At 36.3% G+C, this 22238-nt stretch overlaps 1 protein-coding gene across 1 annotated transcript in view; it reads left to right on the forward strand.

Moving 5' to 3' along the window:
• Positions 1-22238, forward strand: part of HMCN1 (hemicentin 1) — a 519438-nt gene that overhangs the window by 91246 nt on the left and 405954 nt on the right. The window contains exon 2 of the mRNA XM_060035358.1: positions 14714-14784. Within this exon, the coding sequence (XP_059891341.1) occupies positions 14714-14784 (71 nt within the window). The remainder of the gene's footprint in view (positions 1-14713; positions 14785-22238) is intronic.

The raw sequence follows: 22238 nt of genomic DNA on the forward strand, positions 1-22238 counted from the left end.
TCAGGAATCCCAGTAAAATGTAGCTGGGTCCCCTGATTCAGGGTCTCCCACAAGTCTACAATTAAGGCACTAACTGAGTCTGTGGTCATTGCATGGCTTGACTGGAGAAGGTCCACTTTGTTACTCACATGGCTGTTGTCAGGATTGAGTTACTTGCTGGCTGTTGGCCAGGGGATGCCCTCTGTCCTTGCCACGTGAACCTCTCCATAGGATAATAGGGAAGCTTATATGGGTAATTTCCATCAGAGAGCAAGAGAGTACATGCAAGACAGAAGCCATAGTCTCTTTGCAACCTAATCCCAGTGGTGGGTGACATCCCATCACTTTTGCCCTGTTCTCTTCATTAGAAGCAAGTTATTAGGTTCAACCCATTCTTAAGGAGAGGCGATTACACAAGGGTGTGAGTATCAGGTAGTGGGGGTCATTGGAGGCCGTTTTAGAGGACATTTACCACATTGGGTAAATACTTAACAGTTGAGATATGTCATTAAAAGAATTCAGAGGAGTGACCTCTAAGGATTGAAACACTCAGGAATTTGTTCCAAACAAGTTGGGACCTGAATTAAATCTTAAAGAAAAGTTTGATAAGGGAGAGAACAGTCTCCTATATAGAAAAAATATAAACAAAGGTGTAGAGGGGGACATTTTTCTACATTACTTTGGGAAGAGTGAATAGAAAATAGAACTTGACAGTAGTATTTTCTTATATTCATTAGCAACCCTAAATCAGATACCTGTTTTCTCTTTGATAAATGCTGTTCTTATCTCAATCCTGTTTGGGGATTAATATTTTTAAGTATCAGAGAAGTGGAAATTAAAGATCAAACATATTTTTGAAATGCTTGATCATGTAACTTCAGATTCTGAGATCTGATTTAATGACAGGTATGAGATATGTTGTTTTGTTATCTCCAAAGGCCAGCAAGAGTTTTATTTGTCTAAAAGTTTGACATTTTTCATCTGATGCAAGGTAAAAATAAGAAGTTTTTTTAGGAGGCATGGCTTGATAAGAATGTACCTTAAAAAAAAAACAACACACCTTACTTAACTAATGCGATTTGAGTTGGAAATTCAAATTCATTAAATCATCTTAAGCAGTGATAAGCACAAGAAAAGTATTATGTTTTTCTAAACTCCAAGACTGAATTTGTTCCTTATATTATAGTAGATTTTTATATAACCAATCATAGTACATAACATAATGTATTTTACATTGTCATGAAAATTACTGGCGGTAGCAGCAGTAGCAATAGCAGAGTTAGCGTGTTTAATCCATTCCAAGCATTGCATCATGCATGCTATCCTGATTAAACTCTCACGACAACACAGTGGTGTAGCTATGATTATTTTCCCCACTTTATAGATGGGGAAACTGAAAGCCATTGAGATTTAGGAACTGGATAAAAATTAAAAACAAAACCAAAAAACTGTTATGTGGCAGAGCCTTGCTTCTAACCCAGGTAGTTTTGATTCCAGTGCCTGAGCTCTTAAGAAAGACAACCGACTGACTCTTAGGTCAAACATTTAGTAAATGAGGGCCATGCGAGCGGACAGTTTCCCAAATCCAATGTCACTTTTCATCTAGACTATGTAGATTTTCTGGTGGTGTCTGGATCAGCACGCATCTAAGCACTATTATTAATCAGTTTGGTTGGGAATTTCACTTGGCCAAATCTCCCTCTCAGTGTCTCTGCTAATTTTTATTAATGGATGTCTGTAAAACATATTAATTATTTTGGTTTGAGGAATGTAGTACGAAAAGGAAACAACTCCTGCCTTTTGCAGTTCAAGTTTTAAAGAGAAGGCTTGATATAATTGGTTAATAGGAATGTCCTTCAGAGTAAAATAGGGAAGCATGGGAGCTTGGAGCAGAGGTATTGAAACCCTGAATGGTAAGAAAGGACTGATCACTGTGATACAAGAGAAATGCCACAGAGTGTCTCTTGTCCTTGATGTGGATATGTGCCACAGCCTCTTGGTATCTATGGGGACATCCCTCTCCTTGCTAATGCAGTAGTGCGCTGGTGATGTGGGAGGAAAAGTGAGGTGGCTCCTATGTGGATGCTTTCCTCTTACCAGGTACGGGCACGATGCACGGGTTTGTCTTGAGTTGAAAATGCCTTTGGAGTCTATTCACAATGGCACATAGTAAATTAACTTCATTCCTTTAGACTATAGTAACTTCCAAATCTGGGATGCTTTTAGTTACCAACTAAGATGAATACTCTGGGGGCTTCCCTGGTGGCGCAGTGGTTGAGAGTCCGCCTGCCGATGCAGGGGATACGGGCTCGTGACCCGGTCCGGGAAGATCCCACATGCCGCGGAGTGGCTGGGCCCGTGAGCCATGGCCGCTGGGCCTGCGCGTCCGGAACCTGTGCTCCGCAGCGGGAGAGGCCACAACAGTGAGAGGCTCGTGTACCGCAAAAAGAAAAAAAAAAAAAAAGATGAATACTGTGAACTTCTTCCCAGTAGGAGAGGTATTTAAATTTAAAATGCATATTCACAGTGATGATTTGGTTTCATGTTCAGTATTTACAATTATACTGGGTATTTCCTATTTCCCATATTTTTTCTATGAAGAGAAAAAAAGCAAAACAGAAGACACACATGTGTATATGAACACACGTCATTGCAAGAGTGTGTAGAGAAAAAAGTCAGTAATAAGCAGAAGAGAAACAAAATGTGACTGTGATTGAGCTTCCGTGTTACAAGTGTTTTATTTCATCCAATCAAAAGGAATTCTTTGTATATTCAATAAAGACTAACTAACAGTAGGAAGATGACATTGTCAAGAGTTGGGCGTTTGAAAGAAAGCTGGAAGCTGGAAGTGAGAAGATTAGAAAAGAATACCATATCCAGACAATGACTGTTCTGGTTAGATTCTAAATAGTTAAAATATTTTGCCTCACAACATTAACAGATAATGTCTCAAATCAATGCTTTTCTGGATATGTTGCCCGATGCTGAAAAATATTTTTGCCTCTTTTCTCCAGTGACCAATTTAAACCAATTAAGAACCACAGTCAGCCAGAATTTATGAACAAAACCTCATACTTGTCTGTGATCAAGTGAAATTCTTCTCTTTCTCCTTAAATTACAAGTACATATAATTTGAAAAATTTGAAGAAAGAAAAAAGCAATCATCACTCCACTTATTCCAAGAATCAATTTTTACTGTGGTGTGACCTTTCAGAATTTGTTTTTATGCGTCTGTGTCTTTGTTGCAATCAAGATGGTTGCAATCAAGGTACCTATAATTCTATGTTTTGCTTTTTAATGTTGTAAGATGAACATTCACTTGTGTTTCTACATGGAACAGTAGTTTAATTGCTGCGTAATATTATTTAGAGAATCATGTTTATAATCATTTCTCTATTTTGACATTATTGATATCCTAATAATATCAGTATCTATTTTCAGCGGATTATAACAAAGCGGGAAATGACTTTATCACAAGATACTTTTAAGACTTATCATACCTATAATCGTGTCATACACATAACTACAGTGAATTTCACAAAAGTTACAGCCACTTATAATCTTAACAACCGTACCAGTATTGCAGGTTTACTATGATACTGGTTTGAGTGAAAATATTAAAATCATTTTCTTTCTTACAAGATACTTCAGATTTGCTGCAGTTCACTCTCTTTTGCTATAACTAAATATGATCGTTTGTTTCTGGTCTTTTTTTTTTGTTGTTATCCTTCTTTTAATGAATTTTCCTTTCATTTAGTGATTGGTACTTTATTATTTTTTTTGTAAAAATTTGATCTCTTCAGATAGTATAGATTTTAATTTATTTTAATTGATGACATAAATGTTGGCAAATCTGGCTTTATATCTTTTTTAGATTTTAATTTTTACTTAATTTTTATATATTCATATCTGTCAGTATTTCCCCTTGTGATTTCTTCTATTACTTTGAAAAGGAGAATGTTATTTTTCTATATATATCTGATATATATTCTAATTTATATTCAGTTGAAATAATTACAATGGTTATATTGAACCATTTAACCCTTTGGAGCTTATTTTTACTAGATACTGTAAAATATGAATTAGAGATAAATATTTTTAAAATAAATAATCTTACTTTATGCATCTTGTCTTCAGATGCTAGTTTGTATATAATTATTAATTCTTTTCTACTTATTACATATTTATTTGTATGTCAACACTTCTATCCTCTTAGTTATTCATGCTTAAGATGTCCTGTTTATAGTTTTTTTGGCCAGTTTTCATTGATATGATTGCCCATGTGCTGTTCAGAATAAACTTAGGAATATTGTTGCTAAGTATTCTAAAACATAAGCCAAAAAATATTGTTTTTGAGATTTTTAATGTATTAAATCCATAAATTAACTTGGCAGAATAACATTTTAATATTTAGCTTTCTTTTATGTAACCGTGGTCTTTTTTCATTTAAAAAATCCTTTATGTTTTTCAATAAGGAGTACTATTTAATTCAATGTCATGATAAACCTGGAACATTCATCCTGTTGCTGGGATTATAAATGAATGGTTCCTCCTTCAACCTTCCCAAATCTGACTTGTGTGTCTCTTCTGGAAAGCTGGAGGCACCATCTGGTATCAGCCGTGAAATACAAATTGTATAATTTGGGTAAATCTACCTAATAGTCAAATGCTCTGATATTTGCATCTAATAGTGACATTGCACAAAATAAAGATGGATGGTAAAATTCGCTTAGTCGTTTAAGCTAGGCTACAAAGGGTTGCAAGGAGGAAGAGAAGATCCTCCTGGCATGGCTCCTGCGAAGGGAGCGCCCCTGGGTAGCAGGATACCTGTGGTTCAAGTGCAGACCCACACTGGCCCCTCTGGTCCCTGGGGTCCCACCTAGGAATGAAGGCTGTCAGATTCCCCCTCCTGCCATTGGGACCCAAGCACTGTGCTCAAGCTGGAAGCAGGGTCTGGTGAAGTTGAGCCAGATATCTCCTCCGTCTCTGGCCCCATTGCCTCAACTCTTGGCAGACAGATGACCCCCAGAGATCTTTAAACCTTGGTGCTGGGAAGTGCCTGGCATATGAATTGGGAGTTCATTAAAAGGCTTGTCCCAGCTGAGAGGCTAAGACTTGGCCTCTAACCTTGGCCAGCACTTGAGTGCCCTCATCCTAACCCTCCCAATCCTCACATCCAGGTCCTCACTGGGGCAGATGGCAGAAGCAGGGACTGGGGTGCTGGGTATGGCTGGGGGCATATGAGGGTGGGTGAACAGGTGGCTGAGAACCTGTCCCCAGAAGGTGATAGGGGCAGGACCATGTATGAGATGAGGCTAAAAACTTGGAGTACATGTTAACATCTTCCCATTGAAGTTTGCTTTACGAAACATAAATTCAGACATAAAATTATTTCAAGACAGTGACTGCAAAGCATTAAACCCCAAAGCAGGGGTTCTTTTGAGAGTAGGGCCTGGTACAACTGTACCGGTCACAAGTCCATTCAGCCACCTCTTTGTTTATAAGGTACACCCAGATACTTCTGACTCTCTTATACTCAAGACCCCACTCTTTAAATGTATTTGCTTTCTCCTGCCTATTTGAACCAAGCTTAAGGATAGAGTGCCTGTTTGTTGAATGAATGAATGAATGCAAGTATTTAGGGAAAAGCATACACATATTATAACATATATACAGACACATGAAAATCATCTATATTTTGCCATGCCTCTGATTCTCATTGTTTGCAAATAAAGTGTTTACTTCGTAAATATGGTTTTGGACCACTGAATTGTATTTTCCCTGAAAACGTGATCAAAGGACTGCATGTATTTGTTTAGTTGTGGGAACAATCAGGGCTGAAGTTAAGTGTGTTTTCCTAACATGTGGAAATTTCAGCAATATTAATGATTCTTTTCTAAGGATTTTCAAGCATATTATTTTCTTTTTCAAAAACATTTTACTGCTCCTTTTATAGTTTTTCTTTTCTTTATCCCCCCCAATGTTTACTTTTATTTGGAAGACTATTAATGCTAAAGAATTGTCTAAGAGAACAATTAAAACTTTGAAATGAATTCTAATATTTTTCATTTTAAAGTTTTAAACACAGTCTCCTATAAGAATATCATATCTAAATTTAAAAATGTTCTGGAAAATAGTATTAATTTTCTTCTTGTTTGCTTTCAGAGTATCTTGATCACATTGGAAAGCTTGTTAGTTAAATTTGATTAAATAGCATGACTTAAAATATTATATGTTTTATTATCTGAGTATACCTTGTCAATACTTGGATATATTTTGATGTTAAAATGCCATTTTAGTGTTTGGTGTTAGGTAGTGTTCTAATTTCATTCTTCTACATGTAGCTGTCCAGTTTTCCCAGCACCACTTATTGAAGAGGCTGTCTTTTGTCCATTGTATGTTCTTGCCTCCTTTGTCATAAATTAGGTGCCCATATGTGCAGGGGTTTATCTCTGGGCAGTGTATGCTGTACCACTGATTTGTATTTCTGTTTTTGTGCCAGTACCATGCTGTCTTGATTACTGTAGCTTTGTGGTAAAGTTTGAAGTCTGGGAGTCTGATTCCTCCAGCTCCGTTTTTCTTTCTCAAGATTGCTGTGGCTATTTGGGGTCTTTTGTGTTTCCATATGAATTGTAAGATTTTTTGTTCTAATTCTGTGAAGAATGCCATTGATGGTTTGATAGGGATTGCATTGAATCTGTAGATTGCTTTGGGCAGTATAGTCATTTTCACAATATTGATTCTTCCAGTCGAAGAACATGGTATATTTCTCCATCTGTTTATGTCATCTTTGATTTCTTTCATCAGTGTTTTATAGTTTTCTGAGTACAAGTCTTTCACCTCCTTAGGCAGGTTTATTCCTAGGTATTTTATTCTTTTTGTTGCAGTGGTGAATGGGAGTGTTTCCTTAATTTTTCTTTCTGATTTTTCGTTGTTGGTGTATAGGAATGTCAGAGATTTCTGTACATTAATTTTGTATGCTGCAACCTTACCAGATTCATTGATTAGTTCTATTAGTTTTTTGGTGGCATCTTCAGGATTTTCTATGTATAGTATCATGTCACCTGCAAACGGTGACAGTTTTACTTCTTTTCCAAATTGTATTCCGTTTATTTCTTCTCTGATTGTCATGGCTAGGACTTCCAAAACTATGTTGAATAAGAGTGGCGAGAGCGGACATCCTGTCTTGTTCCTGATCCTAGTGGAAGTGCTTTCAGTTTTTCACTATTGAATATGATGCTTGCTGTGGGTTTGTCATTTATGGCCTTTATTATGTTGAGGTAGGTTCCCTTTATGCCCATTTTCTGGAGAGTTTTTATCATAAATGGTGTTGAATTTTGTCGAAAGCTTTTTCTGCATCTATTGAGATGATCATATGGTTTTTATTCTTCAATTTGTTAATATGGTGTATCACATTGATTGATTTGCTTATACTGAAGAATTCTTGCATCCCTGGGATAAACCCCACTTGATCATGGTGTATGATCCTTTTAATGTGCTGTTGGATTCTGTTTGCTAGTGTTTTGCTCAGGATTTTTGCATCTATGTTCATCAGTGATACTGGTCTATAATTTTCTTTTTTTGTGATATCTTTTTCTGGAGTTTATCTTAAACTCCAAATGGATTAAAGACTTAAATGTAAGACCAGACACTATAAAACTGTTAGAGGAAAACATAGGAAAAACACTCTTTGACATAAACCACAGCAAGATCATTTTTGACCCATCTCCTAGAGTAACAGAAATAAGAACAAAAATAAACAAATGGGACTTAATTAAACTTAAAAGCTTTTGCCCAGCAGAGGAAACCATAAAAAAGACAAAAAGACAACCCTCAGAATGGGAGAAAATATTTGCAAATGAAACAACAGACAAAGGATTAATCTCCAAAATATACAAACAGCTCATGGAGCTCAATATCAAAAAAACAAACAATCCAGTTAAAAAATGGGCGGAAGACCTATATAGACATTTCTCCAAAGAAGACATACAGATGGCCAAGAAACACATGAAAAGCTGCTCAACATCACTAAATATTAGAGAAATGCAAATCAAAACTACAATGACGTTATTACCTCATGCCAGTCAGAATGGCCATTATCAAAAACGCTAGAAACAATAAATGCTGGAAAGGGTGTGGTGAAAAGGGAACCCTCTTGCAGTGTTGGTGGGAATGTAAATTGATATAACCACTATGGAAAACAGTATGGAGGTTCCTTAAAAAACTAAAAATAGAAATACCATATGACCCAGCAATCCCACTACTGGGCATATACCCTGAGAAAACCTTAATTCAAAAATAGACATGCACCACAATGTTCACGGCAGCACTGTTTACAATAGCGAGGATATGGAACCAACCTGAATGTCCATCGACAGACGAATGGATAAAGAAGATGTGGCACATATATACAATGGAATATTAGTCATAAAAAGAAACGAAATTGAGTTATTTGTAGTGAGGTGGATGGACCTAGAGACTGTCACACAGAGTGACGTAAGTCAGAAAGAGAAAAACAAATACCGTATGCTAATACATATATATGGAATCTAAAAAAAACGAATGGTACTGATGAACCTAGTTGCAGGGCAGGAATAAAGAGGTAGACATAGAGAATGGAATTCTTGACATGGGGTGGGAGGGCGAAGCTGGGGCGAAGTGAGAGTAGCATCGACATATATACACTACCGAATGTAAAATAGTTGGCTGGTGGGAAGCAGCAGCAGAGCACAGGGAGATGGGCTCGGTGCTTCGCGATGACCTAGAGGGGTGGGATAGGGAGGATGGGAGGGGGAGGCTCAAGAGGGAGGGGATATGGGGACATGTGTATGCATATGGCTGATTTGCTTTGTTTTGTAACAGAAACTAACACAGTATGGTGAAGCAGTTGTACTCCAATAAAGATGTATTTAAAAAAGAATTTGTTATCTTGGAGTTTTCATTTTCAGATCCGTATAATCAGCAACATCTTTGCTCAAAAAACAAAAAATGCCATTTTTAGTATTACAGGTGAAACTGAGCGTCTGAATTTTGTTGGCCATTAAAAATCCCACGGCTGTTGTTGTAAGAATGCTTGCTGGAGCCCTGGCCAAAGTCCAGTCTAAGCAATAACATCCTACTCAGTATACCTCACAGTCCTGTGAGGACTGTCAATTATTAAGGCATTCTTCTTTGCTTCCTCCTCTAAACAGCTGTGAAACATTACGGAATTCATGTTCATGACTTTTTCTATATCCTGTTCAGTCCAAGTGAAATGAGCCTTTCATTATACATATATTATCTGCAGTGTTGCTAAGTGCATACGTTTAAGGTTATACAACTCACTGTTAAATGAATAATCTTTTTGGAAATTAAATCAGAATGCTATGTAATCAGTATTAGATAACATGCTGTACATGAATTCATCTTTGACTCAGATTTTATAAAACACACCAAGTACATCACTTCGTGTCAAAATAATCATTAAGGGCCTTTAAGTGGTCTTGAAAATTACCTCTTCTAATGTGAGTAGGCATGTGCTCAATTAAATGAGGCCTGAAATATACTTGGCATTGGCTCAGCTCAAAGTCAGGAAACAGTTTTGTTTTTGTGGTTTAGATGCAAATCATTTAAAAATGGTGCTGGACAGCAACATTATAATTAAGTGAGGAGAGAGAAATCTGGAAAGAGTGTATCGTAGATTCAACTGAAAACAGTGAAAGTAAATATAGTTATTAATCTGATTTTCTGTACCATCCCAAGGCAAGAAACATAATTTATTAATTTTCATGTAAACAATATTAATATTTTGAATATGTATATATTTATATTAGGAACTTTGCACATAGAAGACATCATTGATTTGTGTAAAATTATTGACTAAGAGTGGAATTTTTACAAAGTGGAATGTGTTGAGATCCAGCTCATGGAAGGCATTTTGAATAGGCCATATCACAGTGCCTGGAATTTCTTTGCTCTGACGTCACCCTCTGTGTCCAGTGTTCTCTTCAAGTGCCGTACCACATCTTCTCCCTGATACCTTCACTGTATATTTCCCTAGAGCTCGGGGGTCTTTCTCTGGACACTGAAGAAATTTGCTGTCCCTCTGTATCTATATCACTTGCGCTTCTCTGATGCTAGATTAAACTGTTTAATTTTTCATACCTTGCTGTTTTTTTAAGTTTTCAACTATATTTAAATTTCCATTATGGCAAGCCCTGTGATTTATATATTTCTTTTGTTCTTTTACAGTGCTTTGCAAATATTAATTTATAATGCAGCTTAAGGGTTTTCATTTTAACTTTTCACATATTTATGTATAACTATAAATATAAAGCCAAGAACTACATAATTTTTTTCAAAAAAGCAAGGAAATTGTGAACATTGTTATCAAATCATTCACAGATAGTATTGAGACCCCAGCAAGCAGCAGTAAATACTCCTCTTATTATCAAGGAGCCACTTTGAGTAAAGAAAAACTATAAGGATCAGAAATCTGTTAGTAGAAAGGAAAAAGGAAGTGAGGAACTGGATATCGATCTTGCCAAGTGAAGCAGTGAAAGAAAATATTACACTGTGAACTTCTTTCCACTATTTTCTCAAATTCAATCCAGCAACTCGGGTTAAGAGAACAATGGCTGAGATGTTGGAAATAAATCCAACCCATCTGATAAATCCCTAGGAAACAGGAAATAACACAATTAATGAGAAGAGGAAAGGCTTTTTTAAGAGTCTCAGACAGTTATTTTTTTAAATCAAAAGTAGTATTCTGAAGCGTGACATACTCCTTATATTTTTAATAACATGTTAGCTTAATGTTCTTTTGCTTTTTAAGATAAGCTATATGTGGAAAATTGTATCTATTGATTATCTGCATCAAGAACTTGATTAAAGAGCAAAACATTTGGTTAAAAGAGTAAACTGAAGACTTTCTCAGTTGAGTAGTCATTGTCATCATGCTGATCATGCAGCGTGGTCTTACCTATAGCGTGGAGGCTCCATGGTAAAATGAAAAGAGCACAAAATAAAGGGTCTGAAGGCCTGGGCTTAACATTTATTCTTTTTTTTCCCTTCTCTCCCTTCTTCCCGTCTTCAGACATTTACTGAGACTCTATTATAGGTACACTGAGACAATTCATCTCCTTGGGCTGACAGTCAAGTGAGGGAGACAAAAAAGCAATGGCAGCCATAGTATTATCTGGTAGATGCCATCATGTCGCAGGCACACAGTATTGTGGTAGCCTTCAAAGGGACTGGTTGGCTTTGGCTTATCATCCAACCTTCAGTTTTTTTGTATAATTGTATGTATTTTAACTTCTTCATGAGGTTGTCGTGAAGCTCAAAGGAAGCCACTATATGTTACAAAGTATTGTGAATTGTACTTGCAAATATCGATAGTTATAGGTAATAGTAATTTGATAAAATACAGGGCTGTCGTGAAAACTTGATATATAGAATTTAAAAAGAAATTAGTTTTAATAAAGAACGTTTTTGTTTTCTCTAATATGGAATCCTAAATTTTCATTTCCTTTTTGAAATCCCCATGGTTCATTCTGAAAAAAATTTTTTTCTATGTTAATTAGTACTCCCACACTACCTTTTCCATACTTCTCTTTATGCATTTATTGTATTGTACTGTAATTACATATTAGTTTTATTTTCTCCACTAGATCCATCAGGACTTTGAAGGCAGGGTTCATGTTTGGTCGTCCTTATGCTACTGGTGGCAGCCATATATAGTCCATGATCAATGTGTGTTTGTTAAATAGATTAGAGAAGGAATTTTCTAGTGAGGTTTCTTTGTGTTTTTAATTATAATATCTACTAGGCAAGAGAGATAATTTTCTTTGTTCTATTAAAGATAATATCCAGGCATGTGACAATAAAGAATTCTAGATATTGTGTGCATCGAATTAGGCACTCCTAACATGGTCTGTCTTGCCTATGGTCCAGAGGAAAGAAGAAAGTTAATAGTGATGTAATCATTGACAGAATGGAGATCTTGGAAAAGAGGAAATGTTAGTGAGGTGTGGAGGTTGCTCAGTGTAGAAAATATTTCTAGATATCTTAACCTCTTCACTACCAAAATCTTTCAGGGTCATCTTCTCTGAACCTCAAGTTTTCTTGTCTGTAGATAAGAGAATGATCTTTAATGCCCCATCTAACTTGAGGATTCTGTTTGGAGATTGATGGTTGAATAAAATAGGATATTGTCCCTGCATTCTGCTAAATGTTATTCACCTTCATTCTTTCCATGTCTTTATTATACAGACATCAAACAACATTAAAGCATATTGAAGAAAAGGCAAAACATTCAAGAAGATAGGACTTGAATCAGGCTTTAAAGAATAAGAGGTGTATGGGCAGATGGCCATGGACATGGTGATGGCCATGGATGAGGAAGAGCAGTAGCTTCATGCTAAGGGGTGTGACGAAGTTGGAAGATTAGATAAATAGAAGAGAGGGCCTGAAATGCCTTGGAGGGTTCCCATTTAATTTTATAAGCAATAGAGGACCATGTTCAGGAAGGAAGAGAAGACAAAGTTGTACCTGTTGAATGTCATCAAAGGCTTGACAGGGGATGAAACCAACGTGAGAAAAAAGGAAGAGAAGAGGAAATTGCTCATGACACAGCTGGCATAAGGCTCTGTTAAATGAAGAGAAAGACTGGAATGGACACAAGTCCTGAGAGGGAGGAGGGCTGATTTTGCCAAATGGTTATATCATTCAGTTCAAAAGAGTTTGAAAAGATGCTTACACCTGGAGGGATGTGGCAGCTCAGTGGGCCTTTACCTCTCCTGAGTATTGCTCATAACTGATAGAAGTTTTACCTCAGCTGTCCAGTGTGATTTGCAAAAATGTACATTAATGAGCTTCAGGAGATATTTCCTATCTTTGTTGAAAACAGGTGGATATTTGAATCTCTCAATAACTAAATGAAGGCGAATCAGTCCTCCTATTTTAATAGCATCCCTTAATCTCCACTATTGAAGAACAGACATATATCAGGGTTATTTTAAAAATTATTATTATAGGGAATGTTCTGGCATGTCTGTACTTTTTATTTTCATATAATTAATTTTTTTTCTAGTGTTCTTTGTATTTCTTTCTACTTCTTGAGTTTTGAATTCTAGAATTACTTCAGTATTATACCATGGAGGAACATAGAAGCTTGGCTTGACAGTGCTGCTGACAATTTATATGTCAGGGTGTAACTGTCTAGCATATTCTTTGCTGTTTTGCATTCCTTTGCAAAGTATGCCTTTGTTTAATCTTGAGGGAGTGGGCTTCTCCGATTTTCCATATACTCAGGACATGACTTTTACACAGCCAGTGACTGTTCTGCTCTGTATAGAATGCAGATGTTTGCATTTTCACACAGTTTCTTCAATCGCCTCTCCATTCCTTTTGCATACTGCAAGGTGTCTAATCTGGTGAAGGATGGTGACATTTTTTTCATGTAATTTCTAAGAAAAATTACATGCCTTATGACAGGCATATCGTGCTTCCTTTCCAATTTACCTCATTTATTTCTAAAATTCTAAAAGTCTGTTTTTATATCACATTTAGCACATTATAGAAGGCCTGGCTAATTAATTATTAGCCTTTGAAGTTGTAAAGTCCTTTTCTAGCAGTATGCATTTGAAGCTAGATAATGTCTTATAAAAACTAAATGTTAAGTACTTTTATAATTTTGTACTGTTATCTTCATTAGATAAAATAGAAAAATTTTCATCCACCCTGGGAACTTAAGGTGATATGTCTGTACACATGATACTTGGATGAATTTTAATACTATTACTTAAATATATGAATGTTTCCTGGGGGAAGTAATTGATACCTGTAAAGGCCAGTTTCTGCTTTTCTATTTTAAAGGTTGATTTTCTGTTTTTAGAAAATGGTCTTGGCACATTAAAATGTTTATTATAAACCTGCTGTATATATCTATGTATATGTATATCTTTCTCACTATTGTTCTATCAATCAATCAATCAATTTAACCCACACTGGTATCTGGGCTCTTTCTCTTCACCTGACTTAGATCTTGGTGTTCCAAGGAATGCAGTGGTCCCCTCACCTGTTTCCACTTGAAACAATGGTTTGTGCAGCACATTAAGGCAGTTATGAGGGTGTCAGTGACCCCAAAGATAATTATGGTGGTCAAAGCCAGCTTAGGAGAATGGTGATAGTGATGGGCAGCAACACCAGCCATGGTGAAGGAAGCAATAGGGACTGTTTTCTGAACTTTTAATATCCTCATATCTTTGCTTCTACAAGTTCTTAAAAACCCTGTGGGATAGACAGGGAAGGGTCATTTGGTTTTTGTTTAGTATTAAATTTTTTATTTGCAGACAAATTTACAATTTATAGTTGAGAAAGAAGAATTAAAAGATGGATAAGTGATTCATTTAGACTTCAACAACAAAGTAGGTGCCCAATTAATATCACTCACTGGTGAGAGTAAAAAGAGACTGAAACTGGGGTCTCCAGACTCTTTGTCCTGTGACCTTTTTACTATCTCTGCATTTTCTGAGGCTAAAAATCCACTTTTTAAGGTATGCATAATTTACAGCAAATTTTAAGGTATTCTTTGGTTGCTATAAATTGAGAAGTGGTCTTTGTTGTTTTGCTGACTATTTCTAATTGTTAAATAACCATGTAGTGCATAGTGAAAAGACATTTGCAGACATAGTACATTAAAGTCTTTAACGCTATTGATCACTATTTTTGACCTATGTCATTTTTATCTCCACAGAAATTGGCCCAGTAACAGTTACCACAGATCCCAAGAAATTTCAGTATGAACTCAGAGAACTCTATGTTCAGGTGAGTTCTTGCATTCAATTTTATTTCTTTTAAGGGAAAGGAAAATAATGAACTTCTGGCTGATTTTCTTTAGTTTTAAGTCTGAAAGCAGCGGTTATTGGTTTTTAAATTCTAATACCACTTTTTCTGACTTAATTTGAATGACAGATATGGTAGTGGGATAGATTGGGTTCAAAATATCACCTTCATTTATGCATTGTCTATGGCCGCTTCCATGCAACAGTGGCAGAATTCCATAGTTGTGACAGACTGGCCCACAAGCCTGAAGTGTTTACTGTATGATGCTTTAGAGAAAAAGTACTGACTCTTGTTCCAGATGACTCCTTTCCCTGAGAATCATAAGGAGCAGTTAATTCTTTCCCTGTAATAGTAGTGGTATAATTATGGTAATTTTGATATTCTTTGCTATAAGTCATCTTTACAAAATTTTTGACTGTAAGTATAATTTTGTTAGTAGAGAAGATGAATAATTGGTTTAATTGTTATTCTGAAAACAGGACTTGGAGATAGGGTTGATATGCACCATCTCCTCATTGCTGCTTTGAGGTCATTATTCCCAAATCCATTAGTCAAAAAAGAATTGCTTCTTTGAGGCTGTTTTACTGTCCTATCCTCCATGGATGGTCTCTGCTGCAATCACCTACAGATCTTTTGGCCAATCCTCATCATTCATTTAAGCTATTGATACCTGAATCATTGGCTGCCTTTCCCCTTTCGGGCTGCCGTCATTCCGGTGCACTTCAGCATTGATGGGGATGACCTGTCAGAACCTTCTCCTCTCAGTTCTTTGACGTGCTATTTGTCTTCAATGACCTTTTCAGTACTCCATCTCAGTCTTCTATTCTCACACACACCCTCTGGATCTTATGATCACCCCAATCTGTTCCGTCTCTCAGATCACTAATTCAAGCAGGTCCACAAGCTTGTTTTTGCAGCTATTTACACTACAACTACTCCTTCACCCTCATCAAGCACTCTAGTCCATTGACCCCTATCCTGTCTCCAAGGCCATCAGATCTCTCCTTTTTCACTTTCTTCCCATCTAGCTCAGAGCTCTGTCATTTCAAAAACACTCCTTTTTCTTTCTTGTCCATTGCTTTTCTGTTCAAAAGGCAAAACCTCATCCCTGAATGACTGCAGTTATGTCCACCGATGGCCAAGTGCTGTTGAAACCTCACAACATGGCAGATTGCTTCCACTGTAAATACATAACCACCTATTTTCACTGGACTCTTAGTACTTCCATGATCTTACTATGTTTCTTTGGTCAATTATATCTCCCATCCCTCTCAATGACAGTTGCAAATCTTATCTATTCTTCTTGAACCTCTATCCCATTACCCTTTTACTACTGGCTATTTCAGCTAATGATCTAGTCTGAGCAAGCTGTCTCACTTACTGTTTCACACACAGGCATATATAAATGGAAGCCCTCTGCTTCCTCATACCTAGCATGTAATCCACCTACATCTGGTATCCATCCCATCCTCATCCCCTCATACTTAATCACAACTCCTTGGCTTTCTCAGGATCTTAACCTATCAAACTGTATTTTTCTTTTTTTTTCAACTGCTTAAGGGTTCCCATTTACTTTTAAATATGTTTCAGTCTCCCCCCAAAACAAACGGATCCCAACAAATCAAACCATTATAAGCAAAACAAAATAAACAACAAATCTCTGTTTTTCTCACATCCTCTTACAAATAACTTATCTCTCTCAGTTCCTTCAGTGTCAAGAATATTGTCTGTATTGACCGCCATCTTTTCTTCACATCCCTTCCCCATCTACTCCTCAGTCTGTTTCGATCTAGTTGCCACACCCCTGCTCTGTCAAAGTAGCTCTAGTTGGTGATATATGATTTGTATTTTGCTAAATGCAGCGGTAGCATTTCACTTATCAACATATTAGATTAACATCTGTGTAATTCTCGGCAATACTGGCCCCTCCCTTCTTCTTGAGACATTCTCTTACATTACGTGTGCTCTCATTTTGTTTCCCACTTTTCCTCAGCTTCCTAGGCAGCTCATTTCTGTCCGATTGACCATTAAATGTTTAGGATCCTAGGAGGTTTTGAAAGTGGCCCTATATTTTCTCTCATTTTTATTTCTTCTCTTTAGGGGAAATCGTCCATACCCACATAAATATGTTTCTAGCCTAGGCCTCTCCTCTGAGAAATAGACCCTTATGTCAGGCTCTTGGATGTCTCAGTGGCCCTCCAAAGTGAAACTCACAAATGTTCTCTTTCCACTGCCCCAAATCTGGTCCTAAATCCTTGCTCTTTGTTCTGTATTTGTTATCTTTGTGAATGATGCCTACAATATTCTGGTTATACTACCAAAGATCTGAGTTATCCTTACTATATCCATTCCCTGCCTCTCTCCCCCCTCCCCACCCCAATATACAAACTATAAATCAAGTCTTGGTTTTTAAGTTTCTAAATAATTTTGATATCAATTGACTTTTCTCCTTTTCTATTGGCACTGTCCTAGTCCCAGTTACTGTATCTTTAGGCTAAATTAATGCAAAAAAGCTTCTAAGTGATTTTCCTGCATTTACTCTTCTTTTTATTTTTCCAGGCCTTTCTCTACTCTGACAGGCAGACAAAATAATTTCAAAATACATCTCTGAACATTTCTCCCTAATACCCAGTCCACTCACCTCCTACCCCCATCTCATCAAAGTCTTCCCAAGTTCATGAGTGACCTGAGGCCTGTCAACCTAGAGCCCTTCCTAGAGCCGCTCTCTCCCTTGGACCCTGAGCTCTGCCACAGGGGCCTTGCATAGAGCCTCCTCCTGTCTGTATCCCCACCTGTCTCCCCACAGGACCTTTGCACATGCTGTTCTCCTTGCATAGGAAGTTCTTGTTCTTCATCCTGCCCTCACGTCCATGCTCCTTTAACCTAGTTTAAAATCCTATATTCAAAATCTCATCTGGAATACCAGTTCCTCAGAAAATCCCGCCCTATCCTCCAGGCTCGGTCATATCTCACTGCCTCTCTCCGTCACAAACTAGTTGGCGTTTCACAGTAAAGAACTATGTCTGATTTAGCTCATCAGTGAATCCCTTAGTAAAATGCCTGGCATATAGAATGTGCTGAATTTTTGATGAATGCAAGAATGAATGAACAAACGAACAAACGAACCATTATGTACAAATTAACGGAGTCCAAATTAGAGTTTGAAGTTTAATACTTTATTGGTTCGCTGTAGGGTGCATGACTTGATTTGGAACTATATACGGTATGAGCATAATTGGGGCATAGGATGAAAAAACTCAAAAGTTTGGCATTCCAAATATGTATTCCATCGTGATTCTTTTATTGTGACTGTCTTTATTTTTAAATTGCATACTAAATTGAATTATGTTTCATAAATATCTAAATAGGTATATATAGTTATCCCTTGACTGTTTTTCTCTTTTATTCAATTTCTTCTGATAATCTTTTTTATTAATCCTCCATTTCCTTTCTCTTATACCATGTCATTCTTTTTCAGTCATTATCTTGATACTTACTGACAATTTACTTTTCTATCCCTTGATATAGCAACTTCTTTGCCGCTTTGGATGTCCACATTCTTTGAAAAAAAATTTTACAGAAAAATTTCTATCCTGTACATGGATCATAGGAACTAGAAATTGTACTGCCCTGATTGTTTAAACTTTTTATGTTCTGCTATTTTATCATGAGCTCCTGAGGGCAAGAGCCTCGTAGCTCTCATTGAGCCTCTGGTCCACTGTGGGATGAACAAGTGTCTTCAGTAGAGTGGACTTAAATAGCTATAAATGAATGTCATACATGGGTGGCTTCTTTTAAAAATGTATATTTAACAGTTAAACTATATCAGGTATAATACAAACTTTACTTTGATGGTACAAAAGATACTTAAAAACCTAATCATCAGTTTTCATTATATAAAGATTCAGAAGGGCCAAGTAATGGAGATTTCTAGCTGATAGAATGTTAGGAAGAGATTTACTGTATTCATTTTTTTTCTCTTCAAAAAAGAATTCAGCTGGGATATATTCTTGGAAATCTGGCCAGAATGAAAATGCCTACATTCTCAATGAGACCTGGCGCTGGCATTTCCTGATTTCCTGCCTCTCCCCTTCTTTTGTTCTGACGGATCTTCAGGGAGTACCCTTATCCTCCTTGCTCCATTTGTCTCCAGGGTGAAGGCTTGTGATTCTTAATCATACTCCATTGATTCTCTCCCCAGCCAATATCTGGAATTGAACTTGATACAGACACTCTATAGGGTCATATGACATCTCTGTTCAAGAAAATAATCTTTCTTTCTCCCCTGGAATGAAAGCTCGTGTCCATTTCTCTGGAGATTTCCTCTGTACTGGCTGCATCTTATGGAATTCATTTTTGAATTGTCTTGGGATCCAAGGGGATGCTTAATTAGAACAACCAGCCAGGGAAGAAATCAAATATTTACTTTTTCTCTTCATTCAAAATCGGGCATTGTTATAGGCATTGGGAATACCAAGGAAGTGTTTTTACTTTCAAAGTTTCTAGTGAATTATTCCTTTTTTAATCAATGGCAAAAAATGTCACCAAGTAAGGGTCAAATATGACAAGACACTAGGCTACATTATCGCTTAACATCTAACCTAAAGAATATATTTTGTTTTCAGTGTTTCGTAGAGAATATTTTATTTCATAAATAAATAAATTTATTTCATAAATCACTCTGTGAAACTAAAATTTACAAATTTCATAAAATTTTAGAATAATACTAAATTCTTCAGTTGCCCTTCTACCATTTTTAGTAACTCCTCCCAAATCACTGATATAAAGAGCAACAAGGATTGCTATCTTATTAAAATTAACTTGGATTTCCTAAAAAAGAAAACTTTAAAAATATTCCTTTCATACTTTAATCGTTTTGAAAACAAGAAAAGTAAATTCAGTTGTAAGTAAATTAAATAATTGCCCATTAACTTTTTACTAGGTTCAGCTATTTTTCCTGTAGAGATATGGAATTAACTTGGGGAAAAGCAATTTAAAAATTTCCAAGAAAAACGTAACAAAAATCGCTAAACTTAAATCATTAAATTTATAACATTAATTTCATTTTCCTTCCTCTTCTTTCATCTGGAATGCAGAGAAGTAACTTGAAAAGTATCTGAGCTTTCTCTCTGGGGAAAAGAAGGGAAGACAAATGACAGCAATGGTATTCAAATCACACAGAGCTTTGGGAATTAATATCCTTGTGAATGTGCAGTGCGAAGTCCTGCCTCAGGTCACAGTCTTTATAAGAAACTATAAAGCTTGTTGATTTTTAGAAAATGGTATTGGCAATGATATGCTTTCAAGCCTTTTATCCAAACATTTTAAAGAACAAAAAGCATATTAGTCAAACATTTGAAGTGTAGAGAAGGAAGATATTTCTACAGTAATGGAATTACAATTTTTTCATATAGATGGTTGATCCCCAGACCTGAAAAATTTCACACATAATTTAGTTTTTCTTTGAGAAGTGTTTTGATAAAATTGACCTTAATGAAAGCAAGAATAAGAGTAAAAATATGTAGAACAGCATCATGACATAGCAACAAGATAGAGTTATGAAGATTAGGGTAAGGTCCAATTATTGTCATTCTTTAACTGAAACAGGAGAATAAATAGGCAAACTGATGTTAAGGGGAAAAAATGTTCTGCTGTAGTATAAGAACAGTTGATGTTAGAATTAACTGCCAACAGAGAATATGAAAAACTGTGGCCAGATAGGCAAAGACTGTTAAAACAGAGGATAATGTTGATTTATGATATCAGTTCAGTATACATTTTATTTAATTTCAAGTATTCTAAATCATGCTACTGTGCAAAAGTGTCCTTTTTATTTCTATATTTATAGAAGTCTTCTATATGAATTTAAAAAACAAAACTGAGATATAACCAAAAAAATTAAGAAAGTAAAATTGACTAGGACAAGAAAAGGGAAAGGATTATATGTTAGGATAAATATAATGTAGAGCTATAAGAGATGTGATTTTCATGTTTGGTATTGGACATGATTCAACTGAAGAAAGCAGTTTTCATTTCCATTTAAGTTTTCTTAATATGCATTTGACTTACAAATGCATATATATCAGCATATACATATACACACTTTTACAGGAGGAATGGCATGTATTTAATTTAGGGAAGAAAGTGAGATAGAGTCCAATACATACAACTCATAATACGTGTGAAAGCTACAAGAATAGTAGAACCAGCATCTGACCCAAAATAAGGACTTGATAGATGTTAGCTATTGTTACTGCTATTACTACTACTATCTCTAGGACTCCGAGGTTCTTTTAGCAGAAATAATCACCAAATAATTATACCATAAATGAACAACTATGGAACTTGTGCCTTGTGAAAGATTTTGCATGTATTTTAAAGTCATCCTCTCATTTCAAACCTACACAAATATTAATCTTCCTTTTTGCAAATGAGGAGACTCAAGCTTTGAGATCTTAGGTAACATCTTCCTCAGGCCACCAAACTGGCAAGGAGCAAGGCTAGTCTCAAAAGTGGAGGTATTTGATGTCAAAGCCAGTGTCCTTTTTCACTTGGCTACTTTTCTTCTAAAGAGTGGTTTAAGTAACCTTATTAAGCTAATCAAATTAACGTTTATTTATATAATTTCTCTTTGTATTTTACTTCAAAGTAGGAAAGTAGAGAATTAAAGACAGATGTAGGTCTAGGGCTGGTCTCATCCTCCACGAAACAAATTTATTTCTTAAAGATTTCGACTTCCTCTTCTACCTCCAGTCGCTTTGGGTTATCGGCTCACCTAAAGTTACTGAGCGGCTAATGAGAATGATAACTGTACATTGAAAATGACTCCCTTTGCTCAGCATGTGTTCTTGCTACTTAGCGCGCTAAGCTTATTTAAGTGTAACCTCACAGTCACCATGGAGAGACACGAGAACAAGATGTATTTTAAGAGATTGAAAGGTAGTGTTTATACTGCAGTTGTATTTGTAGGCAGTTTCGATTATTTTTATTGTTGAAATTTCTTGGTGCCTGAATGAAGCATCTATTCAAACTTTAGTTTGCTGCTGGAGTTTTCTACTAGAGGGACAAACAATCCTATATCCCCAGGAAGTGAGGGATGGGGACTAAGATAAGTAACTGGAGGGCACTGGGAATGATTGGCTCCTTTCTAGCTATCCATCCTGGTATCCCTATCCAGAAGCAAATAGTTGGCTGATTTCTTAATGACCTTTTGTGTGCACTTCGAAGGACAAAGAGTATAGAAGGGTATTCTGACCGTTGCATTGCTTTTTCAAAGCAGAATACATAGGCATTTAGAATGGGGTGGGTGTGGATTATGATGGGACATTTCTTGATTTTCTTTTCAAAGTGTGGATGTGTGGGGATGTTCTTAAGGGTACGTACATAAGTCATTGTGGAGTAAATATTGCAAATATATGTGACAGAATAACATTTAG

This window comes from Delphinus delphis, chromosome 1 (genome assembly GCF_949987515.2).
Source record: "Delphinus delphis chromosome 1, mDelDel1.2, whole genome shotgun sequence".
Lineage (NCBI taxonomy): Eukaryota > Metazoa > Chordata > Mammalia > Artiodactyla > Delphinidae > Delphinus > Delphinus delphis.